We start from the raw sequence: 22,337 nt of genomic DNA, 5'->3' as shown, positions 1-22,337 counted from the left end.
TACTGAATACTGTTGCTATTTGAATGGATTATATCAAAATAATATAAATATTTGTTTCTCTAATAACTAAATAAATTTGAATGACATAACTGTTATTAACAAGTATTTAATTACGTATTGCAATATACAATTGTCATTGATTATGAAATAGATTGAATATACAAAGTTAGGATACTTCCAATATTTACAGCATACAAATAATAATAAATATTATTAATTGCTAAATATTTTAACTGGTAAAGAACAGACATAAAGGCATGTTTCTATGGAAATTGTTTGTTTTGGTTTTAAACGAGTTAAATACCTAATAATTGAATGCATATTACATGCAATTTATTCAATATACTATTATTTAATACCTGTTAATTCAGATATGTCAATTCATCATTACATAATTATTATCTTCTTTATGTAAAAATTGATTGCTTACTATGAAATAATATGGCATTATAAGAATTGTGTGTCGGTAGGAAATTGAAAGAGTTTTATTAGTGTTGAGAGTGCTACCTAAAATGTCAAAGAATAGTCGGCTTACTCCTTTTATAAAAAAATTACACTGTAAAAATGTAGATGGCATTATTTGATTAGGTATCCTAATTTATATTTCATTACGGCATTATTAAATTAATGGTTTGACTGGTTATATTTCATTGAGCAAAATTTTACAGAATTAGTCAAATAACACGCGTTATATTTTAGGGTCTTGATGACTATAGAAGGAAAAAATATATGCCACAATGATTGACAGCAAACCAGTCTGAATTTTACAATTGCAAAAATACTGGTTTTACATAATATAATCTTATTTGACTTTAATTCCTTTACTTTACGTATAAAATAATATCTTGATTTTCATTTTCAACTGAGTATTTCAAATATTAATTTTTGTAATGATAAAGCCTAGTCCAGACCAATCTACATCTGTCTGTAAGCAAATAAATATTGAACATACATAATTTGAAAACACCTCAGATATAATACCACTGGAAAAGATCTTTGTACCAAACGCCGGATGGAACAAGAATCCGTATCTACTGGATTCGTGCCAATGTGCTTTACCAATTTGTCCACTTGCATCTTATCTAATTCCGACGAAATTAGATAGTAGTTCATACAACTGAACTTGGCATAATTTTCGGTTCTGTCAGGCGTCATATTGTTTCTAAAGGTTTTGTTTTTAAATAATTATGTATGTTTAATACAAAGTATGTTACATTCTGAAAGCTTGTGAATTATTTCTTGAATAAAAAGATGTTGTATAAAAACTGTTCACAAAAATGAGCATTTTTTTTTTGTATTACACCAAGGATGTGAAACATGTGCAAATGTATTGACTAACAAGCGAATGTGGCCATATTAGGGGATTTTTTTTACTGTTTCATCGGTGATAGCAACAATGCGTGGTCTTGTGGAATGTTGTGTTTGTTAACAGGTTCTATGCCTTCAGCGAGTTATCTCGGTCTATGAGGTTGTGATCGACAGGCTGCTCATACAAATTTCGCGAGTTATCTCGTCCGACTTTAAACTCAAATTACTAGCGACTGTCGATTGATTTGCATATTCTAAAAAATTAAACACACCGTGACATCTGTTTGAATCATTATGAAATACTAAACCACAAATTATCGGTATTACAGCGATTGTAATAAGAGCTTCGCTCTACATTCAACGTGTATCGTTAAAAATCTAGTAGTAATATCGTGAGGCGTAGAAAAGGTGTATACATTTATACAATGTGGACTGTTAAAACTATATACATTTAATTTGGTGGCAATGTTTGTAGCTGTGGATATTTATATGACAAAAATTTATAAATCATTGAATCTACATTGGTGTGGACTAGGCTTTGCTCACATTAAAACGTTTTTAAATTTGAAAATATCTGTTACTTAAATAATTTGAGATTCTGTGTAACAAATTTTATAGGTATTAATTTAAATACATAAAAATTATCAAGTGGCAAAAGATGTTAGTACCTACATAATTACATTTGTATTGTTAATTGTTTAATGTACTGTATGTATGATTTTGAAATGTTTGAATTACTTACTTACATCATTGATCAGTCCGGTGAGTTTCTACTGCGCTATTAGTTGTACATTCAATTCTATTGTATCTAATTAATTATTGTGTACTGACATTATTTTCATGCCGTTTGGTTTGATATACTTTGTGCTGAGTAGTTGGTAGTTAAATACTGTAGTGATAATATGCAAGGCTTTAAGATTTCAGCATAGAACGATTATGAAAAAATGTAGTGGCTTAATATAGGTATGGTGTGAAGTCTAGCTATCGTGATTTATACTTTTGTATCCGGTCGAAATTGGTAAAATATAATATTAAAATTTACCAAACGGAGACCTATATATTGATTACGTTATTATTTTTATTAATTTAAGTTAAAAATTTTATAGTCGCACATAATGTATAAAAAAAAAATTAATTATTGTAAAAAAAAACTCTTCTCAACCCACGTGGAAAAATAAAAATATTTCACTAAGAAAAATTTAAAATAATTTTTTTAGTGGAACGAGTATTTTAGATATCTCCCTACTGTTTATCCAATATACTTTTTATTTTATTTAACGCGCTTTTTCATACAATTAAATTCTATTTTAAAAAATCTCGTACTAAAAATATTATATAAAATAATAATAAAATACTATGACAGTATTTAAATTGAGTACACGATACGTATTAAACTTTTTTAAATTTGCCACAATTCTATGAAAATATTTATATCAGGTATTATAATATAGAGGGGGCTTATTGAAGTTTGCTTACTAAAAGAGATTCTTTCATATTTTTAGTAAAGTGACTGGCAATCCTTAGCTTAGTGAAAATTAACGTACAAAAATCAAAATTGAATTGCTATTATGAAGACATGTACAATGAGTCCATATAGATATTCCTAACGGTGAAATAAGTACTCGATAGTATTATTTTCTTTCTAATTATAAAGTTGACCACATACGAATGTTACAACAGATTAATTATTACTTTTATCGATCAGAAAAAAATATATTTGCTTGTGATGAAATAATAACAATACCAAATATAATAAACATTCTATAATATTATGTAGATGTTTGATTCAAAAGGTATATTATAATTATATTTTATGGTTAATAAGTGCAAGAAATATTTTGCAACATAAGAGGTTTTGTAGAAAAGGTATTTTTCACTAGGTACATACCTACCTATAAAAATTATTTTCAAAATGAATTCAAAAGTATTTTGGAATAATCAAAGTCCGATATGAATGAATCAAAAATATTTAAAATCAATAATAAGATGTTATACTCACTAAATCTAATTATTTTATTAAACTAATCCATCACATGTAATGATTACATAAATGTTTTTAAAAACATTACTATATTATGCTACAAAATATATGCATTATTTGAGACAAAAATAAGTATTAAATTGAAATAATATCATGAAAACAATTCATATCAAAAAGATTGTTAATTTATAAAGAGATTTCGATAATGAAATATAACGATCATCGGTGGAGAGATCCAAAATAACACTATTGACAATAATTTTCTCAAATTTTAATTAATGCAAAAATATTATAGATATATTACGATCTTATATTCTTGTTAAAATTTTGAAATTATAAAATCAAAAATATTTCCTATTATAGATATGGCATCACTATGTAACTCCAAATAAATCCCAAAATCTTAAGCTTTATCAAAATATTATACTACCTACCTATAATTAAAGAATGAAAAATATTAAAACGACGTTAAATACTTATGAATTTTAGATACATATTTGTACTTTGTGATAGAGGTGATTAATAACTTCTTAAAATAATATACGAAACAAAGAAAAGTTACCTATAGAGAAGAAGGAAATTAATATTATAAAATGCTATATGTATTGTGTTTTATTTATTTATCAAAATGAAGTCCCTAAAATTCATCATCCATATCACCGTGTCATATCATAAAATGAAAGAATCTCAAATGTATTGTCATAAAACAATATCAAAAAAGTTTAACTGACTTTTTTTTAAATAACTATAAAGAGGATAGGAGAATATGTATTATATAAATTACATTTTAACTGTAATATGTATTGATTTTATTTATGAAGTACTAAAACCTAATGAATATTATTTAAATAAGTATTCATTTTAACTGCTTTAAATACATTCAGCACATTATTATTTTTGTTCTATTGACAACAAAAGATTATTAAAAAAGAAATGTTTACCTAATGTCGTTGAATAATCAACAATTCAAAATATATCTACTACTTAATAGCTAATTAAAATTGCTTGTGAATATTATTTTAATTCTTTAGCAAAGATTATATTATGACATTGCATATTACAAGAAAAACGAGACATCTCATGAAATTCATATCAAAACCAAGCATCTCTAGTGTCCTGTAAGTGTTCCTAATCTTCAATTTAATGTTTAGTTTCATTATAGGTACTATTTATATTATATTATGTACGTAGCCGGTAATGTTACCAGAAATAAAGTGTTAATTTTCCTATGTTTAAGTATGTTGTATTTTCTAGTCCTATAAAATGACAATAAATTTATCATGAATAAAACAATTAAAACGATTTAAAGTGTTTTTATTACGAAAAGGTAACTTTCATCTGATTTACAATTTGTAAATGTTTTGCAAAAACGTGACTGACATCTGTCAGATTATTGTATTATGTACCAAAATCTCCTTTTCTCCGGTTCCTTTTCACTGGGTTGAGAGCCAACAAGCGTAATGTTAGTTTGAGGGGTTGTCATATTTAAATAACAAACAAATAAATTCCGCATCGTTGGCTACCCCCAAAGATTAAACCATTAAAACAATACACATACAAACAGTTAGATATGTATATCAATTTAAAATACAGGAGGGCTGAAGAGTAAGAACCTTCTAATTGATAATTATTTGTAAATCTTAATATGAAAATAAGAGAAAAAAGGACCGTAAGAGAAGCGAATGGGTTAGGAAGCAGACGAGAGTACGCGATGTAATAGACGTTGCCAAACAGCTGAAATGGAGATGGGTGGGGCACATTGCTCGCCGAAAGGACGGCCGCTGGACAAATGCCGTCATCCAGTGGTACCCAAGGGGCACGAAACGGCCACAGGGTCGCCCTAAAAGCCGCTGGATTGACGAACTGGTAAAGTTCGGCGGAAATACGTGGCAGCGAACGACACAGGACCGAGAGAGTTGGACAAAGCTTGGGGAGGCCTTCATCCAGCAGTGGATTGACCCCGGCTGATGATGATATTAAAATTAATACCGCAATCACAACAATACATCAATTCTTGTCATACAAAATGAGTGTCTTTGGTCCTGTTTGGTATGCACAAAGTATTGCGTTGATGAAGGCGTAGGCCATATAAAAGAAATTATTTTTAAACACTAATAATTGCAGAAAAAAAATCATTCAATGCTAATTATTATTTTGCAAAAAATGCGTTATATAAAAAAACCAAGTGAGATATTCAGTTATTTTTGTAGCAGGATTCGTATCCAACTCTAGTACTTCCAGAGATACAACTATTAATCAGATTTCTTAGCCTGTACACTGCACTGTGCATTTAAATATAAATATGCATATTTTGCCACAATTCATTAATACTTTATAAAGTAATTAACACAGGTAAAAAAGATTTAGAGTATTTATATAACTCAATTACTTACAAGATGACAAATTATATTAGCAATGCGTTTATAAAAGTCCACTTGCACACAATTTAACTAATGTTCATGTACCCAATTTATTATCCACACATCTCTAAGGACAAGGCTTCAATTTGGTCTTAGGCCCATTGCTTTTCTGTAAGCACTGAAGTTCTCCAGGTATTGATGAATTGTGTCCATGGGCTGATATATATCGTTCAGTCTGTTTAGGACATACTGCGGTGGTTGCTGGGGGGCAACGTTGCCTAAGAATCCTTGCATGAATTCACGGAGAAGATCCCACACAGCGTTGGGTATTACGCAAGGTCTGTATTCCACCTGAAATACAAACAACTGTTTTATGCAAAAAAATATTAAATTTCAATTTACTCAAAATGGCAAACCTGTGACGTGAGGGGCCTCACGATTCTATATCCATATATCCAATGACCAATTATAGTCAGAGCCAGAATTTGAATTAATTTATGTATTATCGATCTAATTTTGAAGTGAATCGCAATAAAAAAAAAAACATATTATACGAGGGTGGGTCAATAAGTCCTTAGAAAAGCCGACAGGTGGCGCGACTAATACTGCAAGCGGTTTGTTTTCATGCAGCGGCACTACCGATTCAGTATGCTGCGAAGTTTCAATCAGATTGGTCGGGTTGTTGTGTGTTTCTCGTACATTTAAAAAAAAAATTTGCTTGTGGAAAATGGAAAAATGGAAAATGGAGAAAATTGAGTTTAGAGTTGTTATTAAACATTTTAATATAAAAGGGTTAACAGCAAAGGAAATAAAAAATGAGTTGGATTTAGTTCACGGCATATCTGCTTCTTCACTTGCAACTATTTATAACTGGTTAAATGAATTTAAACGTGGTCGTACATCAACAAAGGATGAACCACGCTCAGGACGTCCTGTAGAGGTGACTACACCAGAAATGATCAATAAAATCCACGATATGGTGTTAAGTGACCGAAGATTAAAGTTGAGTGAGATAATTGAGGTTACAGGGATCTCAAAAGGTAGCGTCATTTCTATTTTACATGACAAATTGGGCATGAAAAATATTTCTGCAAGATGGGTGCCGCGTTTGCTCACAGTCGACAATAAACGCAGTAGGGTGGTGGCCTCTAAAGCCCTGTTGTCGCTCATGCAACGCAATCCGGATGAATTTTTTCGTCGCTTTGTGACTGTAGATGAAACATGGATACACCACTATACTCCCGAGACGAAAGAACAGTCAAAGCAGTGGATTGCGAAGGCAAACCATGTCCAAAGAAGGCGAAAACCGTAAAATCAGCTGGTAAGGTTATGGCTACTGTATTTTGGGATGCACGTGAAATTATTTTCGTTGACTATTTGGAAAAAGGAAAAACAATAACAGGGGATTATTATGCATCTTTACTGGACCAGCTAAAAAACAAAATTGAAGAAAAACGGCCTCATTTAAACAGGAAAAAAATCCTCTTTCATCAGGACAATGCTCGTGTTCACACATGTTTACGATCAATGGCTAAAATTGAAGAATTGAAGTTCGAATTGGTCGACCACCCACCGTATTCGCCAGATTTAGCCCCCAGTGACTTTTTCCTTTTCCCAAACTTAAAAAAATGGCTAAGTGGACAACGTTTTTTTTCAAATGAAGAAGTCATCGATCGGACAAATGCTTATTTTGAGGACCTTCCGAAAACTTATTTTTCTGACGGTTTAAAAAAAATTGAGAAACGTCTAACCAAGTGTATTGAGCTCCAAGGAAATTATGTTGAGAAATAAAAAAAAATACAAAAATAAAACCTGTTTTAATGCTTTTTTCTAAGGAATTATTGACCCACCCTCGTACCTAATACGTAATGCTCACTAAAATATATCCATCTTTTGAATAAATCATAGCTTGTTTTATTCATTCAAATTAGATGTTTGTTATGAAAAATTGTGTATCAACTTTTGTGTTTCACTCGTATCTCCTCTTAAGAAGCAATCATGACAAAAGTCGAGACCAATTAATACCTGAAGCATTGCATGTAATAAACCATATGTGGTTGACGATTGTTTACAACAATCGGCATAAATCAGAGTACCGTTTTATGTAATATAGCCATCAGTGGTGAAGAGTACCTGTTGGAGGAAAGTAGGCTATGGGTAAAAGAAAAGAATATGCTAGGGCAGTCATTAAGGGCCTTGAAACTAAATTTACTTCCATCAGTATTTTATTTACAATTATTTAATGAACATAAAAACAAAATTTACTATGTTTTTTAAAATAAGCAACTAGATATTTTACAATCACAAAAATTGGCCAGACGCAGGATCGAACCTAGACCCATAGCACGGCTCCCTTGACGACCGAGCCACAGAGGTCTTGCAAAATGAGTGAAAAATACATATTATGTACTTTCATAAACTGTACCAAACAAGACAAAAGTCTCCCTCTCCCCCATACAATCTGGAATATTCACTGTATTCTCCCTATTGTCACGTTATCGGTGTATTTCTTTAAATTTTGATTGGATGGAAAGGCTGCGATAATCGAGATTACACTGCCAACTTCATGTACTTACATATAATTATTTTATTTCTGCCATTTACTACATTTTGGTGGTTAAAAAATTCTCGTAGTTAAATGACTTCTTTACAAGTTAGGGTAAATATTAAATAAGTGTTTGCTATTGAGTCTTCACCATTATCGCTGACAGTTTTAAGATTTATTCTTATTAAGGTAAGTTCTAAATAATCGCTAAGTGAGGAGTCTTTGCCACAAATAGCCATGACCAACACACCCCCTTCTTCCAAGTATAATATTTACCTCAACTAAAACTCCCTTGAATGTTTGATTCATCGTAACGGAGCCCAGTTTGATGCAAAAATCGCCCAACTCAAACCGTGGGCCTTTTGCTTCAACTTTGGTTTGTTTCTTTGAAGTGTAGTGATTCGACAATTTAAGCATGAGCAAATCAAATAAGCCATCTGCTGCCAGGTGGATGGTTTTATTTCCACTTTCAAGAATCGAAAAGACGGAGGCCGGCTGTTCTGAATTGTGAAGTATGTGGACAGTCTTGATGGGACCTGAAAAGATTAAGAATATAATGGCAAGTGAATTAGTATATTATCATTGCTGACACTGACCATTAGTGGAAAAGGCGGATGTGAAGCAGATATAAGGAGCACACAGATTGCGAAAAATGCGATGACACTTCTTACCACTATATGGAGGGATCGGGAAATTTCAATTCCCATGTAAATGATGCTTGTGCACACATTAGTGTTCTCCATAATTTTGTACGGTGTCGAGTCATGGACCGTGAGGGCAAGAGATCGGAAGGCAATTGATGCCTTTGAAATATGGTGTTGGCGCCGAATGCTTCATATTTCTTGACAGAATGAACCAGTCAATCATCCAGCAGTGGCGAAGACTCCATACTAGGCGATTATTTAAAGCCTACCTTCTTAAGAAAAATATTTTTTAATTGCATATTGACATATTTATATACTTAATCACTTCATTATTTTATGTTATATAACAATAATTTATTTTGCCAACGAGATCGCATATGTAGGAATGTATTACAGTATTACACAGTTTACAAAACAACTGCAAAGGTATTAAAAAAACCACAGCGCGCCGCGCCGTAAATTAAATAATAAACGCCGCGCCGCGACTTCTCGGTAAATAAATTTCCGATTATGTTTGGAATAATTCTGAGTTTTTTTCGTATGGACTTTACGTCTCGTAACCTCAGCAAGTCTGCTGATTTGTACGAAATGAGGCAAGCTCCTTTCGCAGAGCCTAAAACATTCGCGCATAATATTGTTGTCACGACTGCGCACTTTGTCCAAAATCATTAATAATTAGATAATTAAAATAATAATTTCAACGGCGTTTAATCGAATATTAATAAATAAGTAAGTATAGATTGTTTTTAAAAATAAAAATAAATTTTATCTAATGATTTTTGATGCGTATACATGTTTTGAAAAATACGTAATTTAAACACATCGCTCATTTTTATGTTGTCAATGAGTTTTTGAAGTTTCATTGAATTAGTGTGTCGTTATCATTTATTAGTGTGTGCCTATTCATTAGTAGTAAATATCGTACTATTCTCGTAAGTATACCTGACAAGTGTGCTCTTTTTATCATATCTCCACAGCCTACCTCTTTCCAAAAGTCACCCTTCGCCACTGTCATCCAGAGACTACAGATAAAGGAACGGCTCTTGAGAATGTTTAAGACGCATTTTGCAGTTTTTTTAAGAGTAGGTTTTATTAAGAGATTTTTATTTTTACGAGAAATGGATGTAAGCCATTTGCTCAACCTATTAGGTTCATACACAGTGTCCACACACATAAGTATTGAAAAATAACATGTGAATTTTCCAGATCCGGGATTCAAACCCGGGAGCCAGTCATAGTAAAGCTGATGCGTGACCGCTGAAAATGTAATCGGCCTATATTATTATGGTCATCCATACCCATTTGCGGTAGGGACATGTATGTCTCGCAGTCCACCAGGAATTGTCCACTTTGAACAGCACCAAGAGCAACAATCCGTTTAGTGAGAAATTCAATTACTTGAGGACCAGTTCTGTTCTCGGTAACGGGATACTGCTGTAGACTAATGAAGAAATATGCATTAACTTTATCATTTTATACAAATACTAGTGTAACTTTGTATGTAACCTAAAATAAAGTTACTTTTGGCATAATAATCTGATAAAGACAGAGAATTCGGTACTTACATTGTAACACCCATTTTTTCAAACTGTATAATTTCATAAATAACCGCTGATTGTTATGTTAATAGTACTTTAAGATATTATATTACTTTACTTTTTAATTACATGGAAATCGGCGTCGGCTGTTGTCGACAAACATTTCAAGTGACAGTTGGCGTCTAGAGTTGCCTGACGAATGAAAATGACATATGAATTTAAAAAACTCTACAATTCCATACGAAGAAAAACTAACGAAAGGATTGCTTACAAAACTCTTCTTATTTACTTAAATTTAGGTAGGTACTGAGTTTTTTTTACAATAGCTTTGAAATAATAATGTTGATTAAACTAACACAACGCACCTATATTGAATAATCATATCATAAATTTCTCATACCAAACAAAATAAATGCAGGAGTATTTAGCGCACCTTTTAACATTGTCTAACATCAAAATATAAGTATAAAACCATGGTAGTATTTTTTTAATGAAGTAAAATACAAATTAAGATAAAAATAGTAAATATTATTTATAAATTAAAGGAATTTCTTCACAAAAATATTTTTTATTGATATACTGGGTTGCTTATGTTAGGTACTATACTAACATATTAGGCCTTCTACTTTTTTTACTGCTGCAGTTGAAATAATTAGTATTGAAATAACATTATTGATGCACTAATGTCATGCATGATATTTTACACGATAATGAAGATGCATAATATAACTGAATTAGATATTAAACATAAACATTTTTATTCAATTCTCGACGCATCTGAAAAAAAATATTTCCATTGGTAATAAAGAAATATTTAATAGCCATAATTCATAGGGATGAATATTTTTTAAATTTTCAATATCTTCTTTATGACCAAATTATCGTTGTCTAGTTTTCCCTCGTAATAATCTATCGTGCGAGAGTGAAATAACAATAATATTGTACACATTAAACTAGAAATGTCAATTTGTAGTACGCCAATCATAATTCGACAAATGGTTTTTAGATAAATAAATTTTATATTATTACGTGATATTATTAAAAATAATAATAAGACGGCTGAATTAGCAGTTCCCTAATTATTATCAAAGAAGTGTTCCAGCGGTCGATGCAAGAGTTTTTTTGCTTAAAATAAAATCAGTAGAACGTTTATTTATGTTTTATCTATCAGGCAGTTTCTTCCTCTTCTAGTCTGAATAGTATTCGCATCGGGAAGTGCAGTGTTTCGATTTGACGTTTACAATATTCGTGGATCAGTAAATCGTCGCGTGATTGAATTGCTCTCGAACAATCTTTTCATTTATCTATTTCAATAGTGAACCTTAAATACATATTTTTGTATACTATTCCAAAAGTTTAACACCATGGAGGGCTTGCCAGTGACATTGATAGTGAAGGCTCCCAACCAACAAATTGAAGATCAGACCATAAAATGCGAGTTATCTTGGACAATACAAAAATTAAAAGGATATTTATCCGAAGTCTATCCATGTAAACCTGTAAGTTCTATCTACATAACTAAATCCATCGCAAAATATTCCTTATAATATTACTTATGTCAATGTTTACAGATAACAACATAAAATATGAACTGTCAATTTCAATCGCAAAATGTCTTATTCCCGATTAGCTGTTATCAGTTGCTACGTGTTATTAAAAGACTACAGTCAGCCTTTTTTATCATTACGAATAACCATATCTTTCATGTTTATAAACAGTAAACACCAATAGGGTGACCTTGATGCAAAATCTATTACACCTTGATTTTTCAACGCCTTGCTTAGGTCATTTTTTATCGTAAAGTACGCAATCAAAGCATTAATGACGTATTGTAAACACCTTTTTTTTTTAAATAAACAGAAATGTGCGTAGTGCAGAACATATTGAATATTTTAAATCATTGAATCACCAAATATTTTTATTACACATTTTATAGATGCTTTTGTTACACATAATTTAATTAAATGCTTTTTAAAATTAAATACAATGAATCAATGTTGATAATAATACTACACGTTATTCAAACTGGAAATTAAAAAAAAACGTTGAAAATAATGTAATTTTTAGTAAAACATTTATGATCATAATGTGAAACAAAAAAACATACACTTCAAATAATAAAATTGATGTTTGAGTTTTTTTAATGCCTTCCCTGATATTATGACATCACACAATCAATCACATACATACAAAATCAAGAAACTGTCTATTGATGTACAATGGGGAGGCTTGACGCCTAATTAAACAAAGCCATTGAAGAACCCATCGCAAACAAATTTTAGTTATGTCAAAATATTAAAGAAATAAAAGCCTTTTTTGTATACCTATTATACTTAAACCCATGATAGGCGAGCGTTTGCATGTCAGGCTTATAATGTCATACGAATTTTGGGTCTGGCAAATTCACATGTTGTTTTTCAATGTGTGTGTGGACCTAATAGGTTGAGCAAGTGGCTAAAATCCAAAATCCTATAAACAAAAATCTGTTAATTCAACCTTCACTCTACGGAGGCCTATATCTAATATAAAATCTAATCTTATTTTTGTTTTTGATTAACTTAAAAATTAGATAGGTAGATTATAGATCCATAAATTATTGCAAAATTCTATTTGCTATTGGGTATAGGATCACAAGGCCCTTCCATCTTCGACTGTGACACAAATATGCTGGGTGTCAATCCACATTGACAATTTCACTTGTTTGTTTGTTATTATAATTGTGAAATTAATAAATTTGGCTTAAAAACACTACACTTGCACTAGAAATAGAAAGCATTCCATTACGTATAATATATTCCAGCATGACTATAATGCAAAAAAAACAGTGATAGCTTGAAAATTATTATGATTTTATACACAATATTACATCATGCATGTGACGGAGTTATGCTTTGGTTGCTGCGGAAGATTTTGGATTATTAGGCGACTAATGTATAGTCCTAATCAAGTGTTTTAAGTATTGAATACTTAATGTTTCATTACAATTGCATCATGCTGATTAAGTACAATACCACTTGAATATACTAAAGAATGGTACCGTTTACATAATACATTTTGATTTATAATATTACATATTATTATCCAGTGACACAACCTTATAAATTCCTGGATTAGGTAGATATTATATGATTATGGTAATTAACTGCATAATATCTACTGTATATATAAGTACCTGCACTTACATATTATGTTATTTTATTTTTTACCTTATCTTATTTCCACAAATGAGTTTGCACTTCTGTTTGATATTCATTCTACATTAATTTATTGTTTACTTATACCCAATTGAATTAATGACTAATAAAACACAATACAGAGGTACCTACCTACTACTTGATAATATTTAAAAAAGAATATGTATATATAGTACTTCAGCTACATACAGACATAGGTAACATTTCCTGGTTCTGGAACCAAATTATCATTCTCTCCAAGTCAAGGGTCAAACTTAATAGATTCTTGTACTTGGACTACAAGACTCAATTAAGTATTTGGTTTGATATTGCTTATACACCAGTGGCGAAGGGTGACTTTTGGGAAGAGGTAAGCTGTAGAGATCAGAGAAAAATAGCACACTTGTAAGGTATACTTACAGGAAATAAGAAGATAATACTTACGATATTAGTACTGATGAATAATAATATGTGCACACTAATGACAACGCCACACTGAATCGTTGAAATTTCAATAGCTCACCGACGGTATAAAATTGAGCGATGAGTTTAAATTATGTATTTTCATAAACATTCATACACGTAACATACGCCCAAAAATATATCATTGGTGGCTTTGAAAAAAGCCGTTGTTGTCATTTTGCCATTCAAAACACTTCAAGATATTTCAGTAGGTAATTAATATAAAGGCTTACTATATGATCATTTGTACTCTAAGTCAATTCGTCTGTTTTTCTGCAGAAATTTTTTTAAAACATCATCATAAAATGTTTGCCCACGTTTTAATTTAATTAATAATTCTTTTTCAATAGCTATAATTGAAAGATTCGATAATCTAGTTTGATTTTGAGTATTTCGACAATATGTGTGGACACGTTTTAGAGTAGAAAAACTCCTTTCTGCCGTCGCTGTCGTGGTCGGTAGCGTTAAAAATAATTTGACTAGTTTATAAGTCTGTGAGAAAGCTTCCACTAGACATTTTTTGTTTTTAAAATATTCGAACAACTCTCTTAAATTTGAATCTTGAAATTCTGGTAAAGAATAAATGACTTTAAGTTCGTTTTTCAATTGACTTGAATCAAAAATACCAGAATAACTGTTTTTCAGAGATTCAAATAGTTTATCTGGAAATTTTCGTTTAAACGATTTAAATAGCGTCGGTTCAAGTAATTCTAAAAAATTTAATTTTTCAAATGAAACAAATCTATCGTTCATTTGCATTAAAATGTTATCGCAAACCTCCTTAAAAATGATTTTAAAATATTGCTCATCATTTAATTCATTTCTGCGACGTTTTTTTGGTGGTTCACAGAGGTTTTTATATTTATTATATAAATTACTAAAACTATTTTGGAAGTCGGTCTCTAACCATTTTTTAAATTCGTTAATTTTTTTAATGGAATAAGAAATGTTTACAGTTCTACTTTGAATAATTTTAAATAAAATATCCGTTCGGGCATAGATTTCGGAGAATATTCCTAAGTAAAAGTTAAATTCAAATTCTTTAAATTTACTATCATAAGCATCTGCAAAGGTTAAAGAATCTTCATCCCATTTAGAAGAATTATTCTGTATTGTCTCGAATGTCGTTATGAAATCAGATCTATTGTCATGTATTACATTAAGTATACGAGAGTGGTAGTGCCACCTGGTCGATGCAACACTTGGAAGACGGCGATCCATTATTTCATCTCAAGATCAATGCACTTCTCTTTGTAGATGTATTAAAAAAACTCACTAATTTATTAATGTGTCCAAAAAATTTTTTACATTCCGCAACATTTTCAACGGATCTAGATAAAACTAAATTTAAAATATGAGCATGGCACGGTACAAATATGGCCATAGAACATTTTTCTCGAACTTTTGATTGAACTCCGTTTAATTCTGAAGACATTACTGCAGCCCCATCATAACTTTGCGCTACCAATTTTTCACTACAATTAAACTTTTCTAATATGGAGAATACATGTGAACTCAAAACAATGGCAGTTCTCTCTGAACTTACGTCTACATAACCTAAAAATCGTTCTTCTACAGAATTATTTGAAACGTATCGCAAAATGGTTGTTAACTGTTCACGGCGACTAATATCTGGTGTTTCATCTATCATTATAGAAACAAAACTAGCTTCTGCAATTTCAGCCTTAATTTCTGAAATAATTACGGATGATATTGACGAAATTAAATCATTCTGAATCTCACCTGATAATCCAGAAAAGGCGCACGAAGATTTTAATGAATTAAAATGTCCTTCAATTACAGAATCGTAAGATGATAAAAATTGAAGAGATTCTATGAAATTTCCACGATTATTTGATGATTCACTTTCATCGTGTGCTCGAAAAGATAATTCTTGTTTACCCAAAAAAATTGTTGTATCTATCAATCTACGCATTATATTAAGATTTCTGTCGACTTTCTCATTGTGTACTCTAGCAATTGCCTTTTGTTGTTTATCAACGGCAAATTCGATTCTAGTTTTACCAAAAGATTCCAGATTTACGATTGAATGTAAATGTTTTTCTGTAGTCACATGTTTTACCACTGAATTTGTCAAATTATTTAAATCACTTATACCAGAATAATTCCACGCAGACTTATCTGTGGCAAATAGCATACATGGCCAACAATATAGTTTATTTAATTGACAACTGCCAGTCAAAAACGAATATTTGTCATATAAATTGTTGTGGAAATGTCTAACATAAGTTTTTTTTGCTGTATGCAAATTTAAATGAACGGTTGATCTTCCAGCTTTGATAATTTCTGATTTTTGGTTAAACGTCAAACTTGAAAATGATATTTTTAAAATTTGATCTGTACTACAGCAATGACCAATTTCAGTTGGAAAACTAGACATTTTTACAAATAATTTGTATTTGAAGCACTGACGAATGACTTAGGGTACAAAAAAAGATAATCTATCCACATTCAGAATACAATAAATCACAGAATTGTCTCACAAAATAAAACTATACCACCATGTTTTGAACAACAATCTGACTGAATTAAAACGATATAAATTATGTTTGTCTATGACTGAACTAATCTAAATAATTATCACGAGATACAATTATTTGTTATTTTTAAAATCAATTAATAATTATATCTGATTGAACCCAATAGACATTATTTTTTTAAATCATCTTATTTATTTATTATTATTTAAAGCGGCAGGCATAGACAATAAACTTTGCAAAAAGAGTTGGAAGGCGGTCACTCGAACGCTTCCAAGACGTGATAAAATTTGTAGACTTGCTCGAAGACATGAGTCATATAAGGTATAGAAAACCATTTTCGATTATGAAGTCAATAATCGACAATCGTCATTCAAAGAAAAACAACAGATGTCGTCACTCGCTTGTAATTTTTTGTTTGATTCTAAACTCGGCTAATTTACATAGTCTACATTCAAATTCACACAATAGATGACTCTTAATATTTTAAAATTTTCTATATATTTTTTTATTGCAATTTGAAATAAATACTTGAAGATATAATTTTCTTAGAAGGTAGGCTTTAAATAATCGCTTAGTATGGAGCCTTCGCCACTGTTATACACGATTGCAGAAAACCTTCTAGATTTTTTTTCTGTTATCCTTGTCCGAATTTTTGACTTTTATGCCGGCGCCGTATTAGGCCCACGAGCTAGAGGTTGACTATATATGAGCAACGAACATTCATATTATGTCAAAAATATATGAGGATGAAACATTTTTTTTACATATTACTTTCTTTCGATATTTCTCTGTTCACACACACTGGATATTATAATATCCTTAAGACCATTAATAAATAATATTGAAAATGTTTTTTGTAAGCAATAACACAATATCCTTTAATGCCTTCAGTTTTTTAAAGTTTAGCAGGGGAAATAACCCTGATCACTTTTAGTTATTCATGTTACCAATAACCAATGTGTATATTTCTTGCAGAAAACCGAAGAGCAAAAACTTATATACTCTGGACAACTTTTATCCGATACTGTCGTTTTAAAAGACGTACTACGAAGATACGAAGGTCAAGATACTCACACCGTCCACTTGGTGTGCTCGGTGTCACAGTCGAAAATCTACAAAAACAAGAATTCCTTGCCAAAAAATAGACATTTATCCAACCAACCGTCGCAAGATGCCTCCTCGAGCGGCTCTCCTGACAACACACAACCAGTTAATGACACCGCCACCGATAATACCAGATTAACGAATGATAACGACCCCATAAGAGACACAATGTCAGAGGGCTTACGACGTAGAGTCGAAGGGGCCAACATCACCGCCAATTCACCCGCCAACATTGCGCAGGCCAACGCGAATCCGTTCCATAACAACCCCGCCCTTAACGGACAATTCCCTCACGCGTACTATTGGGACAACGCCAATCCGGGGGTGACCCCGTGGAATACTGCCACAGCTTACCAGTGGATGAATTACAATAGTGCCAATGGCGGAATCAATCCGGCCAATGTCCCGAACGTTGGCGGGGCGGCCAACGGCGAACAGATGACGATGGCGGCACAGATGGCCTGGATGCAGCAGATGCAAGCGCAGTACATGCACTTCTACTCGCAGATGTCAGTATATTGTCTATTTTAATTTTACATTTGCTATCACTATAGTAACACCATAAATAACTATTTGGAATATTGTTTTCTTTTGTGGTAAACCATGATAATGTTTAAACAAAATTTTTGTTTTCTCATTTTATCATGGTTTTGTTAGGATTTATTTTTTCATACTTCGTCATCAAACAAATCTATAGTTAATAACAGTTAATCAGAAATATACCCATTAGAATTTAGAATAGAAACACCAATAATTTATTTGGCATTTATTGAATTATATTTTCTGAAAACCTTTTTCGCATTTGATCAAAGTTTATTTGTTTCATTTCAGGATGCAAGCCGGTGGAGTTATGAATGTTCCACAAACGTATCTCTTCAATCAGCAGGTTGGTGTATTATGATAATAATTCACAGGAATTTATTTACTTAAGCAGTATTCAGGAATTCCTCCGAGGAGTTTGTATCGATTCTGTTTCATTTCAACAGATGTGAAATCTAGTCTTAAATCAATCTATATTTAAATTCCATCAAGTACCTTTAGTCGATAGTATTAATATCACAATCCATATTTCCCATTAGTGTCACCTTGCCACATTCAAACCACATGCAATTATTATTGGAAAGTGTAGTAGATCCCGAGACATCTATGTAGTATTATAAAACATTCAATTAATTACAATTTACTGAAATTTTACATACATTTAAGAGGTTTTTATTAATTTAAGCGTATCTAATTTGAATGTTTTAGCCTGACTTGTAGGGTAAAACACTAATAAACATAGAGAAATATCAATATTTTTGTCATGGCATATTATAAATAATGTTTAATGTGAGGACTAGACCTCATTTAGAGTAGTTGCAAAGCAAATTTAAAAAAACTATTTTTGTAGGAAATAAAAATGGGTTTCACTCTTAATTGAATATACCAAATCAATTCTCCACACCTTTTTGCTTTTTTACACTGCTTGCAAAATATAACAATCAAGCTTCAAATTAATAATTCAGTTCTTTATTATTTCTTCTAATCAAGTTATGTTGTTAAAGGTAATTCTTCAGTAAATTATGTGTAACTGCATGTCTAGTAATTCTGTTACGTGATGTCTCTGATATTTATTACAGTCCACTTTAACATATCAAGAATATTGAGTTGATCACTGGCGAAGGGTGGAGGTAGGCTGCCCTTAGAATACCACAGATACGATATATCGGCTTTGTCGGCGATATATTATTCTAATACCTTCAGTCGTAGTATAAATTCGGCCCCTTAGAGTCAAAGAAACCTATCTTAATTTTTAACAATTTTGAGTTACGTATGGAACTGGACATTAAATGACATGTTATGTTAAGTGACAAAGAAACTTATCAAAAAAATCAATGGATAAAAGATAAGTCTATACATGTCTTTTGCAAACACTTTCTTGTTAATGTCTGTGGAATGTAAATTTACTTGTGTTTGGGGTCTCCTGTAAACTAGAGAAAAATGAAATACGTTTCTTTGACTCTAAGGGGCCGAATTATGAGTATAATATGGGCATTGTATGATGCATTCTCAATTATTATTGATCATGACATCTGATAGTGCACTGATAAACCTGTTATTTTTTTATTCTGACATACTTGTTATTTTATATTCACAATATCCGAAAATGGCAGAGTGCTCGCATTATGATTCGAAAGATAATAGTGATTTTTCTCCAAATCATAAAATATTCCATAGTATTCAGTGAGGGAATTCATGTTATGAATAAAATACATGAAGAATTGTAATATTATTGTTATTTTTAACAAAGATATCATATTTTAACAAAACAGTATAAAACAGTGGTATTTTACGACAGTACCTATCAAATTGCCTTGGTGGTAAAAGGGTTAAGATCCTATATACATAGTGAACACTAAACTTTGTCAATCATACGTATTTGTTTTCATTAAACAAAGACTACAATTTGAGGTTAGTGTTGGTTAGTTTTTAAAAATTAATGAAACCCTGCGTGAAGCCATCATAGATAATAGTCAAAAAATAGTTATCTTTCTATAAATATTTAAAAATTTGTGTTTTAGATATTTTATAGACAGAAGAAAATTTTTCATCTTTATGGTTTGGTTTACGCAGGGTTTATAAAAATTAACCAATACTGTCTGCATATTGCAGTCTTAGTTCAATAAAAACAAATACATAAGACTGACAAAGTTTAGTGTGCACTATTTATGTCAGATCTTAACAGCCTACTTTCACCCTTCGCCATTGGTGTAGATATTATCAGCGATACCCGATATAGACAATGTACAAATTAGCGTCACCTACTTCTCACACACCTTACATCTTTTGTGTTGCCAATATAATTTTTTCATTCTTTACAGATGGCAGCACAGAATGCAGAAAATAATGTGAATCAAAACCAGGAGGTGGCTGCCGTACCGCAAGCTGTGAACAATAACAACGACGGGCAGGCGGAGCTAGACAACTGGGATTGGCTGGACTGGGTCTACATCATGACCCGTGTCATGGTCATGTTCGCCATCGTTTACTTCTACTCCAGCCCACTCAGATTCTTCATTGTACTGGTTTCCGGATTCCTTGTTTATCTGTGAGTATACAGACATTTAATTTTTTTGGACATAATTGATTTTTAAGTCTGTTTCGGTGGCTGGCAAACTCGATACATGAGCCGATTCTAATTTCATATTACTCAATGATATCTTCTCTTATTGTTTTCGAAATTTCTCTTTCCAGATACCAAATAGGTTATTTTCACTCGCTCGTCAATAACAACAATATAGAAAACAACAACAACAATAATCAACAACAGCCGCTGGAGAACAACAACGCTGTTGAACCACAACCGCAGCCTCAACCGAATGTGGCTGAAGCCGAAACAGAAGCGGTCGAACCACCGAATGTGCCCCAAGTGGGAGAAATCACTCCTAACCAGAATGTAGAAAACCCCCAAGAGAACCAGCAGTCTCTCCTGACAATCACGTGGACCGTAGTCACCTCATTCATAGCTTCGTTGCTCCCTGAAACTCCCAATGTGCTATAAGGCATCTCTAGTATTATTGATATATACCAGTAAATTAATCCAAAGGAAAAATTATTGCCATATTGTGTAATTTGGTGGCACTGAATTGTAAAATGCACTCGGTGATTTTTGTTGTCCGGCACGGTGCGAAGAATGACTGGAAAAGACACCCATGCATCGACTCTCCAAGGTGAGGTTGCCGGGATAAAATTGTGAGCGATGGAAGATGCACGGAAATGTCTTTTCATATTATTTATATTATATAAAGGACGATTGATGCATGAATGAATGTCGTGTATTTGAAACATATATTTATTATATACAAAAACTAAATTGGATATTGAGATTAATCAATATAATAAAAAATTTTAAAATATAGAATTTGCTATTTAACATTTTTGAAACTAAACATCTCTCAATTTCATCATTATCTCAATGGTCTTATTTTGAATGTTGAAAGTGTCACTATGAATTAAAGTATACATAAAATATTAGTCTTTTGGCATTTTAAAATTAAACAAGTCTTGAGTCTTGTGATTTTTTAAAAATGATTTTCTTATTGAACACCACATTCAAATTACAAAATGTGTGAAAAACATTCAAGTCTTCAAAATAATTTATTTTTTGCAGCTCTGGATGCGATAGAAAATGTACAATTAAATTTTGTACATAAAACTCATTAAAAATTTATCTGAGACGTAAAATATACTTGGAATGTTTGAAAAGAATGCTGACAAAATTTATATTCAAGGAAATGTATACATTTGATGAATTTGTTATTAACGAATTGAAATGTGTACACAGTTGGTTTTATTTTTTAGTATAAATAAATCTAGACATGACGTGTATAAACTATCAAATTTGTTTACCTATCCAATATTATTTATACGTTCCAATTTCGTTATACATATATATTTAAGAATTGAACACCAAATAATTGTAAAGGTGATAGGCATGCATTTAAAAAAGTACGTATAATAATATAATAAACCTAATTTACTAATGCATTGTATCAGTCATTAAATAATTCATTTCAAACCATTTTTATATTGCCAAAAATGTCACATAATATTTGCTCTAGATATAAATAAACTCTTAAAAAAAATCAAAGCTGTTGAAGAAAACCTTCTAATTTAGATGGAGTCAAAACATATAAAAATGTGGCAAAGAAAGGATCTGTGGGAACACTGCACTAATTTTC

General features: G+C 31.4%; 2 protein-coding genes across 2 annotated transcripts; one reads left to right on the top strand and one right to left on the bottom strand.

Annotated features, from left to right (window-relative positions):
• Positions 1–4,585: 4,585 nt before the first annotated feature.
• Positions 4,586–10,546, bottom strand: MED20 (Mediator complex subunit 20). The gene is made up of 4 exons (XM_085942985.1): positions 10,404–10,546; positions 10,137–10,279; positions 8,471–8,730; positions 4,586–6,000 (listed from the first exon to the last, which is right to left on the bottom strand). Exons 1-4 carry the CDS (start codon positions 10,415–10,417, stop codon positions 5,791–5,793), a joined length of 627 nt encoding a protein of 208 aa, XP_085799111.1. The 5' UTR covers positions 10,418–10,546; the 3' UTR covers positions 4,586–5,790.
• Positions 10,547–11,374: 828 nt separating this feature from the next.
• Herp (Homocysteine-induced endoplasmic reticulum protein) lies at positions 11,375–22,227 on the top strand. The gene is made up of 5 exons (XM_085942866.1): positions 11,375–11,875; positions 17,488–18,125; positions 18,448–18,502; positions 20,478–20,704; positions 20,851–22,227. Exons 1-5 carry the CDS (start codon positions 11,741–11,743, stop codon positions 21,155–21,157), a joined length of 1,362 nt encoding a protein of 453 aa, XP_085798992.1. The 5' UTR covers positions 11,375–11,740; the 3' UTR covers positions 21,158–22,227.
• The last annotated feature ends 110 nt before the right edge of the window (positions 22,228–22,337 follow it).

This window comes from Rhyacophila brunnea, unplaced genomic scaffold (genome assembly GCF_057557595.1).
Source record: "Rhyacophila brunnea isolate RB1 unplaced genomic scaffold, BYU_Rbru_1.0 scaffold_15, whole genome shotgun sequence".
Taxonomy (NCBI): Eukaryota; Metazoa; Arthropoda; class Insecta; order Trichoptera; family Rhyacophilidae; genus Rhyacophila; species Rhyacophila brunnea.
This window is presented reverse-complemented; position numbering and strand designations above follow the sequence as displayed.